Source organism: Phocoena sinus, chromosome 13 (genome assembly GCF_008692025.1).
Source record: "Phocoena sinus isolate mPhoSin1 chromosome 13, mPhoSin1.pri, whole genome shotgun sequence".
NCBI classification, from domain to species: Eukaryota; Metazoa; Chordata; class Mammalia; order Artiodactyla; family Phocoenidae; genus Phocoena; species Phocoena sinus.
In genome coordinates this window covers 14,931,399-14,944,226 of record NC_045775.1, presented here as the reverse complement: position 1 = coordinate 14,944,226, position 12,828 = coordinate 14,931,399, and the positions used below count along the sequence as shown (strand labels likewise).

The 12,828-nt window shown below is 33.3% G+C and overlaps 1 protein-coding gene across 6 annotated transcripts in view; it reads left to right on the top strand.

Moving 5' to 3' along the window:
* The window catches only part of WDR35 (WD repeat domain 35), a 63,545-nt gene extending 51,662 nt beyond the window's left edge, over window positions 1–11,883 (top strand). For all 6 annotated transcript variants that reach the window (XM_032653192.1, XM_032653195.1, XM_032653193.1 and 3 more), the window contains 6 exons: window positions 1,457–1,567; window positions 2,475–2,639; window positions 3,621–3,761; window positions 4,430–4,586; window positions 7,903–8,143; window positions 8,443–11,883. In XM_032653192.1, coding sequence (XP_032509083.1) covers window positions 1,457–1,567; window positions 2,475–2,639; window positions 3,621–3,761; window positions 4,430–4,586; window positions 7,903–8,143; window positions 8,443–8,593 — 966 coding nt within the window. In that variant the 3' untranslated portion in view covers window positions 8,594–11,883. The remainder of the gene's footprint in view (window positions 1–1,456; window positions 1,568–2,474; window positions 2,640–3,620; window positions 3,762–4,429; window positions 4,587–7,902; window positions 8,144–8,442) is intronic.
* The last annotated feature ends 945 nt before the right edge of the window (window positions 11,884–12,828 follow it).

Here is a 12,828-nt window from a genome sequence, read left to right as displayed (position 1 = left end):
TTTCTTTTTAAGGCTCTTTAAATTAATTGTTGAATAATGTAAGTGGGCTTGTATTTTATTTGTTTTATCAGAAAGGTAAATCACTGAGTTGTATAAGACCTGGAGAGGTAGTAGCTCTCAACTGCAGGGTCTGGACGTATATCAGTTGTGGGTTCTGCTACAAAATTTTGTCGGTTACTTAATAGATGAGTATAGAATTCTGTTAATTCAGTTCTTTTCTCTATTGTGTTTTAGAGCAATTATCCCTGTAATAATGGCATTTTTACACACCCTTATTCTCAATCTTATATGTTCATTTGAGTAGGAAAACTGAAATTACTTACAACCCTGGGATTAGGGACTGTGTATCTGACATTATACTGTCATCTGTTAGGTGTGTCTGATGATGCAGAAAAAAATGTTGCTGTACGGTATCCAGAGCAGTAATATTACTGATTAAGTACTAAGTAATTATAGCTATAATAATTAAATATTTAAAATAATTTTAAAATTTCAGTAGTACTGCAAATTTTAAATCAAGTTTTGGAGGATTTTTTAATAATATGGGAAAATGTACAAAATATTTAAGTGAGGAACACAGGATACAAAACTATATATAATATGATTACGATATAGTCACAAACACACATATACATATATATTCACAGGATACAGATATTAGGAAATTACACCAGAATAGAGAGAGAGGTTTCTTATGGGAATAAGATTATGTGTACCTTTATTTTTTCATATTTTCTAATTTTTTTTACCATAAGAATGTATTACTTTATAATCAGGAAAATATAAGCATTACTTTGAAAAAGATAGTTGGGTACAAAATTGTACTTTTATGATATATCCCAAAATATTTTAGGAGTAGGGATGGGGAGAGAAAACTCTGACCAATTAGATATTAAGAAAGAAAAAAAAGTGATATTCTGAAGATGGGAAGTACAGCCCAAGGGGAGTGATCAGTGGTTGTTGTGGTTCTCCTCCTCTGTTTTTGGTCCAGCTTCCTGAACTGATGAATGGCCAACTTGTCTGGGGCATTGCTTTACAGAGGGATTTGAGAGCCCTCTGAGTGTCAGGTTTCCCTTAAACCTCTAATTAATGATCGACATTGAGTATAACATCAATTGCCTTAAAGGGTTTTTTTTACTTGCTAGCGTGGGGTTTGTTTTGGAGCTTGGTATTTCTGTAAGCTAGCTACTGCACTGAGAGAAGGTAAGAGTGCAGTATCTTCAGAACCTGGTTGAAAATAAGATCCGTGCTGTGAGCCAGTGAAGCCCAGATTTTATAGAAAGTGATGCTTTAGCATCTCTTCTGGTGTGTAGCCCCTGCCCCTACGTCCATTTAAAAGAAAAATTACTGTAGCCACCAGAAAATTTAATATTCTTATGTCCCTATGGAGTTTTACAAGTTAAAATATAAGTGATTTCCTTGTTCTATGCGATCGATAGTATTATCTTGTCCACAGGAAATAGCACAAATGTTTGTGAGAGCTGGAATGTGCGAACAAGCAGTGACTGCGTTTTTGAAATGTAATCAACCAAAGGCAGCAGTGGATACCTGTGTACATCTCAACCGAGTAAGGAACTGAAAAGTAAAGTCACCATAGTGATGCTTTAAAGACTGTTGCCTGTAAGGGTTGGAGAGCTTGAGATGGATTTTGTGAAAGGAGCCAGATAGTCTCTTACTTAGTTGAGGACTGAGAAAATGTTGGAATTTGCATTTACCTCTTGAAATGCTACCATTAAGGGAGACCCTCTCATAACTAACTCAGTATGGGAACCTGAACAAACCCTGTGCTTTTAGTCTGGCAAGTTTTCGTCTGGAAGTAATTTCATGATTTTCTGCATTTTATTAGGCTTGGGTTTTGTTTCCAAAGAAGGACCAGTTAATGGTCATTGCAAGAGGAAGGAATTGAGTTACTTTATCAGAATTTATTTTGGCAAATCTATTTTCCTTTCCCCTTATAGAAAACACATATTTGATACTTTTAAGAGCTCGAATTTAACTAAAATTAAAATGCAGAATTGTTGACTATCAATGTATTCTTTTAAGTATTTTCTTGAAGTATTTTATAAAGCTCCATTTGCTTTATAAAAATAACTTTTAAATGTTAAATCTGATAGGACATTTTCTTAACTGAAATTGTGTATTTTTTTTCTATAAACAAATGTATCTTTTTCTTGCTCATAGTTTGTGCAAAATTAGAATTATAAGATTAATGTGATTATAAACTTTGACGCTTTCTTTTTCAGATGTACTTCTTAAGCAAATCAGTCTTAGATCATTTGATTATTTTGACATGTTTGACTCCTAAAATTTATAATTGCTCTGATTTTAAGTGATTTTTAAAAACATATACCAGTTTTTTATTTTGATGTAGTGTTATTTATTATTATAAACTTAAAGCTTTATTATATGTATTTTAAGACATATCTGACTATAAATGCTTGGGTAATTGTATGCTATATATATTGTTTACCCAGTGGAACAAAGCTGTTGAATTGGCTAAAAGTCATAATATGAAAGAAATTGGTTCCCTGTTAGCGAGGTATGCATCTCATTTATTGGAAAAGAATAAAATTCTTGATGCCATAGAACTCTATCGGAAAGCCAGTTACTTTTATGATGCTGCTAAGCTGATGTTTAAGGTAATGTAATAATCTTGGTGAGTATTTGGCTTGTTCTAGTTACCAATGTTTTCTTATAACTCAAGGATACATTTTCCGTTTTTTGGAAACAATTATTTGTTATAGCAAAATCCCTCTCATTTATTACTGCTATAACTATGTGTTATCTTAGTATTATTACATTTTACTAAAAAGGCTGTTTATTACTTTTAGCACCTTATTGATGCTTAAGCAGTTTTATATTTACTTAATACCAAGGTTAACAGGGAATTATAGAATTTTCAGGGACCATAAAGTACAAATTCCCTTAACTGGAATTTAAATCCTAATGATAACAAAACTTTAAGTCCTTTTAAATGTGCAAGTTTTAAAGACATTACACTTTTTTTTTATTTAAGAAAGATTTTATTATATATCACTTTTTTTTTTATACAGCAGGTTCTTATTAGTTATCTATTTTATACATATTAGTGTATATATGTCAATCCCAATCTCGACGTTACACTTTTCATAGTATGCATTTGGAGAGAACGTGACTAGTAACAGTATTAATGTATGCAAATTTTACATTCTAGTCTATACTTTTCCCATTTGATTTAATGACAAAGGAAAAATTTCCCTCCGAATCATTTAAAAAAATTTAAATTTCTGAAGGATGTACCATGTTAAAGCCATCTTATCTCTGGGTACTTGGAACATTATTTTAAAAATCTCTTTGTTATATAAAATACTAGCCACTCTATGAAAGCTTTCTTCATTTTGATTTAATTATTTACCAGCATCTGTTGTTTTCTTAAATTGTTTTGAGTTATAACTCTAATGGCTAAATACTAAGGAAAGAACTAAGTACTTATCAGTACTATGGAAAAGAAAATGGGTGGTATTTATATTCCACCATACTGACTTCCCTCCTGTTTTTAGAGAATCGTATTTCAGAAATGATAATATTTGTACAAGTATAGATTAAGAAATATTTTCCCCCAATTCTTTAAATGTTTAAAGATTGCAGATGAAGAGGCAAAGAAAAGAACTAAACCTTTACGTGTTAAGAAGCTCTATGTACTATCAGCTTTACTTATAGAGCAGTACCATGAGCAAATGAAAAATGCCCAGCGAGGAAAAGTTAAAGGAAAGAGCTCAGAGGTAAGGTAACATTAAGTAACATTAAGCCATCTGAAGTGTTTAAGGAAAAAAGAACTATCAAACTTCTCTTTATGGACAGGCCATTTAATTTACTTGTTTGCATTTATTTTCTTAAATGATATGAGGAAAAGGAATGACTGATTTGGAATTACTGCTCACATTTAGACATTTCAACTTGGAAATATTGAAAATTATATTTTTTTACTAATCTGTAATCTTTGCTTAAATTCCTTACTTGGTAAATCCTTTCTAATCAGTGAGTTTTAAAAACTTTCCTAGAATATATATATTATTTTAATGTGCAGATAAGCCTTACATTAACTTAAAGTTTAATCAATTCTATTTAAAAATTTGATGTTACTATGGGGAGGAGAGTTCTTTCACAATGTACCCGTATACAAATCACCACGAAGTACACTTTAAATATCTTACAATTTGATTTGTCAATTATACCTCAATAAAACTGAAGAAAAAATTCGATCATATCAATTTAACAAAATGTGAATTATAATGGAGACATTAAGTCTGTAGTGACAGTTTTATAATGATAAAATCTGCTAACTGAGCTATTTTAATGTATTGATATACCAGTTTCAGAAATCATCTCTATTGGAAGGACCATTGTTAGGGTTGTGCTGACAGAAAAAGTGGGTCTGCTTTACTTGTAGGCCACTTCTGCTTTGGCTGGTTTGCTGGAAGAAGAAGTTCTGTCTACAACTAGTCGTTTCACAGATAATGCTTGGAGAGGGGCTGAGGCTTACCACTTCTTCATACTGGCGCAGAGGCAGCTCTACGAGGGCTATGTTGACAATGCATTGAAGACAGGTGGGCATGTTACCTAATGTATATAACATGTCTAAAAAATCATAAATTGTAGATGAAGGGCTAGCTCCTTCAAGTTGCCCTTATATTAATTTCAATAACACTTTTTTTCTGTGGATTTATTTTCATATATTTGAGATTTGCTGTTTATGATCTGTTTTTCACACTCCCTTTTTGAAGTTCTTTTTATTTTTTAATACATGGAAAGAAATATATACGGTTCACAGAAAAACCAGAAGTTTGAGGTAAGCAAAAAGAACATTTATAGCATTCACTATCACTTAAACACTTAATAGCCCAGTTCATATCCTTGTGTGTGTGTGTGTGTGTGTGTGTGTGTGTGTGTATGTGTATATATATATATATATATATATAAAATATAAACTATAAATATTTACATATTTAATATCTGTAATATGTATTACATTATGTATAATAATTATATAAAATATATATTTAAATTAAAATAAGTATATTTAGAACTAATTTGTTTTTTTAAAATATTGAGAGTATAATAAACCATACTTTTGTGTACTTTTAAAAAAACATAATGATATGTTGTAAAATATTTCGATATTAGTAGATAGATTTCTATAGCATTTAACTGTGTGTTAAATGTTTTTTATAAAATTGATACTTACATAACAATTTCAACCAAAACAGAAAAAAATACAAAAAAGGTAAAATAATCTTATAATTCAGAGACAATCATTGCTAACATTTGGGTGAACCTCCTTTTAGACATATTTTCCAAGCCTATAAAATTGTGTACAGTTTTATTTAAAATAATATCACACAATGTATGTTGCTCCTGAGTTTGATTTTTACCCTCAACAGTATATTGCAGTTATCTTTCTACGTCGATAAATGTCGATCTATGTTGTCATTTTTAATACCTATATAATGTGCCATCGTATTTATGTACTGTAATTTATAGAAGGTTATTTACAGGTAGTATCAGGATCTTCATTTCTGGATTAACAATATCTTCAAGTTTAGATAGGTTAACTCCAAAAGAGCATAGTTATGAGAATTATGTTATAAACCAAAGCATATGAATGACTAAATTGTTACAGCGCTTTCAGATGGGCCATGACAGCATTGCCGGCACTGTCACTACCCACCCTGGGTCACATTGGTTGGGCCACTGTGAAATAGCCATCACCGGCACACATCATACCCCAATACATCATCAATCTATAGTACAACGGCATCATCTTTCAAAGAAACCTTCTTAGAGAAATTCTTTTATTTGAATGTTTCTGGAATTCTATAGTGATGACTTTTCTTTTTCTTTATTCATTATTTTTGTAAGAGCTCTTTAGAAATTATATATAGTAACCCTCTGTCATATCTGTTGATTTTCCCTGGCACTTATAAGTTACAATTACTTAACCTCTCTAAGCTTCAGTTTCTTTTTGTGAAAAGTAGGGATAATAGGATCTTCTTCATAGGGTTGTTTTGAGGATTAAGTGAGAAATTTATGAAAAGAAAATTTACTTATTATAGTGCCTGGATATTGTGAGCCCTCGAGAAGTGGTAGTCATGATGATGATATTGACAGTGGCTTTTTACATAGTCCTATCAATCAGTCTTGATGGGGTCATGCTGAGGAAGTCCTTCACTTCAAGGTTATTAAATATTGTATTTTATTTTAACTTCTTAGTTATTCCAAAACCATTTATTAAAAACTTATTCATCCCTCACGGATTTGAAATTCTACCTTTATGAAACTAAATTCACACATTTTGTTAATCTCTTCCTAGGCTGTTATTTTCTAGACATGGACCTCTGTGTCTGTACTTTCTCTTATTTACCTAACTTTTACATTTTAATATCTGGAATATCGGTTATCCTTCATTCCTCTTCTTTTATGAAAAACATTTTGGGTATTTGCTTGCATTTGTTCGTTCAGATTAACTTTAGAATCTTTTTGAAGGTGGGAAGAGTTTCAGTGAAGTCCTAGTGGATTTTGAATTAGAATTGCATTAATTTAATGTATTAATATTGGGATCATTGATATATTTATAATATTGAGTTTTCTCATCCAGAAACATCAACTTTTAAAAACATTTTGTATATCTGTGTTTCTCTCTAAAGTTCTGTAGTTTTATTGTATGTTCTGTACATTTCTTTTGTAGCTGATTCCTGTTTTTGTCATTGTTAGCACTGGGGAATGTACCTTTTTTTCTAATTGATTATCAGCTATACATAGGAATCATTTTTATTTTTGTATGTTTATAACTTACCTTCATTGAATTTTAACTGATTAATATGTGATATAAGTTATGCACTGTTTAAAATAGTTGTATTTTATATAATTTATGCACAGTATCTAGACTTACTATATTACAAGATCAGTTGGACTTTTAACTTGAGATTCTTTACCTACTGGGTGAAGATATCCATATGCTTTAATATGGTTGTCGTTCAGTGATAAAATGATCTGAAACAATGTGTACTCTGTAAATTATTGCCTGTGAACCTGTGAAATTAGAGGGTATGCTTTATTGTAACTCAATGAATTTCCTTTTTGTAAATTTCTTCCACTGAACTTTGTTGTAAACACTTGACCCCAACACCAGTTTATAGGAATCTAGTTGTAAAATACATGATTATGTTGTTTTAAATTGTTTTGTGAAATTTCCAATATCATACTATAACAAGATATTTTTAAGATTGCAAGGTCTAGAGAATAAAAAGATACAATTTGGTTACCAATCTGATATTAATTGTGCAGTGCATTTTAAAGAAAGAGATTATATCTCCAGCATAGAAAAATTGAAAATAAGGTATGGTAGCTGGCAAAATAAATTGTCTGAACTGACAACTTGCAGTCTCATTTTCACTTCTTTTTTTCTCAAAGTTCTGTTGTTTCAGTAAGACAAACAAAAGCAATAATCTGTTCAAAGAAACACAAAGAGAAAACATATGATTTCATGCTTTGCTTTTTTAACAAAAAGAAACATGATATCTTGAGAATCCACAGAAATTCTAACATATTTATATGCAACAAAAGATGGGTGTTTTGACACCAATTATTTTTGGTCTGTGTATATATTTCTAAGTGGCACAGCCATGTGCATCCTTCGATGATGGTTATTTTTATAGGCCCTGAGCTGTTAGCTGGAGTTACAGAATGTGGAGATCCTGGAGCCTCCTTCCTCCTACTTGTTCTCTGGGCACGTACCATTGTTTTCTTTAAGCTTGCTAAAGTTCCTGTAGGTTAAACTGAAACAGCTTAACGTAGATTTTTTCCCATGCATGTTCAAGATATCATGATTGCTTTAAAAAATCCAAATTGTCTTCTCTTTCCTAGCTCTTCACCTGAGAGACTATGAAGACATTATCCCTGCCGTTGAGATCTACTCTCTGTTAGCACTCTGTGCATGTGCCAGTAGGGCTTTTGGCACTTGTTCAAAAGCTTTTATTAAACTTGAATCTTTAGAGACCCTCAGTTTGGAACAGAAACAGCAATATGAAAATCTTGCTCTGGAAATCTTCACCAAACATACTCCAAAAGATAACAGAAAATCTGAATTGGACAGCCTTCTTGAAGGGTAGGCTAAATGTAACTAGTAGATGTCATTCTATAACACCTTACCAGAAGCTTGGATTTTTATATCTAAATAGTGTAATATAATAATTAAAGCACTAAATCTTGAAGTAATCTACCTTAACATTATACCCTATTTAATTTAGTCTTATAAGTGTATTAATACTTGATTTTCTCATTGTAAGGAAAGTTTTTTATTTGAAACTTATCTTGAAATGCTTTTCATTCTTCAGTTTTTGTAGTGTAATGAAGTTTTAAGGAATTAGAAGTTTCAAAGTATAATTGTCCCCTCTTATTTTACAGAGGAGAAGGGAAGCTGCCAACCTGTGTTGCCACAGGAAACCCGGTCACTGAATATCAATTCTGGACATGCAGTGTGTGCAAGCACTGTGTCCTGGCTCAGGAAATAAGTAACTATAACTTCTGTCCCTTATGCCATAGCGCAGTGGGATGAAGAAATGACAAACTGCATATATAATAGGAGTGTTTACATAACAATGTTGACTTTATGTAAATAAGCATCATTATTTCAGTTGTATTTTTATAAAAAATTTCTCTCTATATATAAAATACATAATATATACATATATAAAATTTTGTGTAAAAATACAGCCATGAAATAATGATGCTGATTGTCATATAAATGTATGGCAATGGACCATATTATCTGCCTGTCTTATTTATCTACCTATCTATTTATCTATCTTGTGATTGGTTATATGATACTATGGAAATATTCCAAATAAGAAAATTTTTCTCACAGTGTCACGGTTACTAGCAGGGAGGGATGGGGGAAACATGGGAATGGGGCAAAGTTGATTTTAGGGAACTGACATAACCTGTATTAGACGGAGGTTAAACAGTTGTAATACCAAAATGAGCACTGTCTCTAGCTGTGTTTAATTAAATAAGCATTGAAAGTCTTCTCTATTTTATTTTCAGAAGTGAAGAGAAGGCATTTTAAGACATAATAGTTTTTTACAATTTGAACTGTTTCTAATAGCTTAATTTTTACATAGCTTGTCCTTTTTAATCTACCCTTTTAGTTTCATCTAAGAGATGACATTTGGCATTTTACTCTTCATATTGTTGTGCCAAACACTTAGCTGTATTTATAATGATATACATTTATACAAAAACATCTAGTTTGTAGCTGTAGTTTTACTTGAAACATTGTCACCAAGCTGGATCCTTTCTTTAAACAACTCTTGGGTTGTGGGGAGTGATTCTCAATATGCATCTGTTTTGACTTACTGTCATTAATTAAAAAAAAAAAATTGTAATCAGTAATGGGTAATTTCTTACCTGTTTTATGTAGCTAATAATATTCTCCATTTCTCACGATCTTACTTCCTCTCATTTTACGGTTTCAGGCCAGACTTAAGCACTATTCCGTCAAGATTATTTGCTGAAAGTTTGGTTGATATTTAGCAGAGGCAGCAAAGAGAAATATGCAAGGTTGTTATTGCAGCTTCAATACTTAGGTTAGTTAACTCTCTCAATGTGATATGTTTCTGGTCCTTTAGATCCAAGTTAAGCCTGATGCAGATGGAGAATAGTGAGCTATGAGAAGAGGTTTAGAGCTTAAATGAGCTCGTCATAGATAGCAGGCTCCTGTGCGTAAATAAAATGAGAAGACCAGAAATCTTCGAAGTCTCTGACTGTGTTCTCGTGCCTTTTGGGAAGTTGCCTTGATATAACGGTAGCCTCCAAATACACCACCAAGCAAGCCATTCCAGAGGTCACGGACCAGAAAGGGTTACAAGCGCAAATCACATGGTTTATTGAATCAACTTGAAGTATACAGTGAAGAACAAGGAGAGAGTGATGGGATAGATTAACACTATTAGTATAGGATGCCAGTCAGGTAGAGAGAGCACAGTTCCTGATTCCTGAGTTGTAATCTGTTCTTATGCCCTGACTCTTACTCTGCCTCATCGCCTTCCCCCTGATAGTGTGGCTAGGAAGAGGACCAGAGCTGAGATTTGAGCCGGGGGACCGATCGAGTGGAGTGTGCCCGAGGCCAGTGAGGCACATTTGCTCAATAGAAAAGGCAGTTTTACCTGGTCATAGCTGTAGGTGCCAGTGAGCCTGCTGAGCAGTTGTGGGTTCAGTTGTATTTCCTGGGCAGAGGACAGACCAGAATAAGTGTCATCAGTGGGTAATTGAATTAAGACCTCCCGCATATTGAGCTCTTGATAAATCTTATGCATACCTAGTGTGCCGTGAATATTTAGTGCCTTGGTTGCCTTTTGTATTTTTAGTGCCTTGTCAATATTAGGTATAGTCACACATATATGCTCTATTTACTTTGTCTAACATGTCTCATAAGTTTCTAACTTATCTAAGTTTAAGACAGTGAATTTCATCTATCTCATTTGTTTTTGTCTGTAACAGAATGCAGTATTCCCCCAAATCAGAAAACAACATCCTAACTAAGATATCAGCCCTAGGGAATATATCTCCTGTTGAACTTAATTACATCTTCCCACAAGACTTTCTCTTTTCAGGAATGAAACTATTCTCTGCTTCATCAATGAGAGAGAGGTTTTCAGGGATGTAGGTTTAGGAATTCCTGCAGGACTGCCTGTTCAGAGTTGTGATTCTTGGTCCATGGTCTGATGCCTGAATATCTCTTCTTTCCTTTCTCATCCCAGAAATCAGCTGAGAACGCAAAGTTAGATTGCCATTCTCTAGCCCTTACTGTTGCTTGTTGATTACACTCCCATTTGCTTCAATTCCCAGATCAGCTGTTGACTCCTCAGACTTTTCCTAACGTATCTTATGGGAACTCTCTTCTGGAGCCTTCTCATTTGCCACTAATTCCTTGCTACCTAAGCGCTAGAATTTTTCCTCCAACTAATTATTTCAGATAGATCCCGAGTTGTTGTCACTACTTCTTGTTCAGTTTAATCAAGAAACCAAAATCTCTAAAAACAACCTCTCATACCTTGTAGACCTAGATTATCACATATGTATATGTGTGTATGTATGTATATATACTTCTACACATACATATACCCACATGCATATACACATATATATATGTGTGTGTATATATATATATATATATATATATATATATATATATATGTACACACACAGACATATCTTTCCAACTACTGTAAAAGCTTATGACTATTTGGGATTTATATCTGTGAATGTTTTAGGGATCTGCCGTAATGTCTTGGGGACAGACCTTTGTCCTGCTTGAAAATTGGTTTTATTCAACATGAAGGAAATTTCAGGATAACACCACCAACAGATTCTCCCCTGATTAAAGGGGCAGTGAGAAGCAATATTGTCTATATACAACAAACACTTGGAGAGAATTTGGATAGACGGAATGAGGCAGTATATTGAAGACATTATAATAAAGGTGGTTCTCTTCTTGTAATAAACATGAGCTGACTCCCTTTAAGTAATGCTTTTCTTTATCGTAAAATTGGGCCTGAATTATGTTAAGGTTCAAAGTAGCACGGTAGGCCAAACTATTGAGATGATCGAGCTGATTGATAAAGCCATACAAATAAACAGCGTGCGAACAAGCAGCATAGCATTGTTGACCTGCTGTCGTGCACAAGTGCGGATTTTATTTTATATATGTATTATATATATATTACATACGTGTTTTTGCTAACATACACTTGAAATTATCTTTTTGTATTCTAAGAGCTGAGATCTTAGGTTTTATGTGGTATTAGTGAAAAAACATAAAAATAATAAATGTTGAGGTAAAAATTGTATTTATCCTGTTTTCTTTATCTATAACTCATGCTAACATGGTATTTGTCTTGTTTTGATGTAAATATTTTGGTGGGGGTTGGGTCGAAGGGCATTGGGCTCCAGAGTGGATAAGGGGAGATAGGGACAGGAGGTACAGTAGTTGTACAATATCACTTTTGCTACCTACAGGAAAACAACAACAATTTATTAAAGATACTAGGCAAATGTCTGATGACTGGAGGCTGCAGTGAATTACTCCTTAGAGATCATACAGAGTTCACATTTAGAAATGGGGAAACATTGTTCCCAGATTTTTAATGGAAAATCAAGAATACCTAATTTGATGATGTTATAGCTCCAAAATATTGCTACGGAGTTTCTAAAATGAAAAATAGCAATATTACGTTGTCCCCTACTGCCTATTCTTATCATTTTCTCAGTTCGTTTTTTAAAAGACATTAACACTGTTTTTTTAAAAAAAAAAATTATTTATTTATTTATTGGCTGCATTGGGCCTTCGTTGCTGCACGCGGGCTTTCTCTAGTTGCAGCGAGCGGGGGCTACTCTTCGTTGCGGTGCACGGGCTTCTCATTGCGGTGGCTTCTCGTTGTGGAGCACGGGCTCTAGGCGTGCGGGCTTCAGTAGTTGTGGCACGTGGGCTCAGTAGTTGTGGCTCACAGGCTCTAGAGCGCAGGCTCAGTAGTTGTGGCGCATGGGCTTAGTTGCTCCGCAGCATGTGGGATCTTCGTGGACCAGGGCTGGAACCCGTGTCCCCTGCATTGGCAGGTGAATTCTTAACCACTGTGCCACCAGGGAAGTCCCACTTACTGGTTTTTGAGTGTAAAACTAACATATGTTCATGTGAGAAAATTTCAAAAGTACATAAAGAGTATAGATGAGAAAGTAAAAATAGTCTTAATAACCTTTTTAAAAATAAAAGGCATTAATTTATATTTCAGTTGA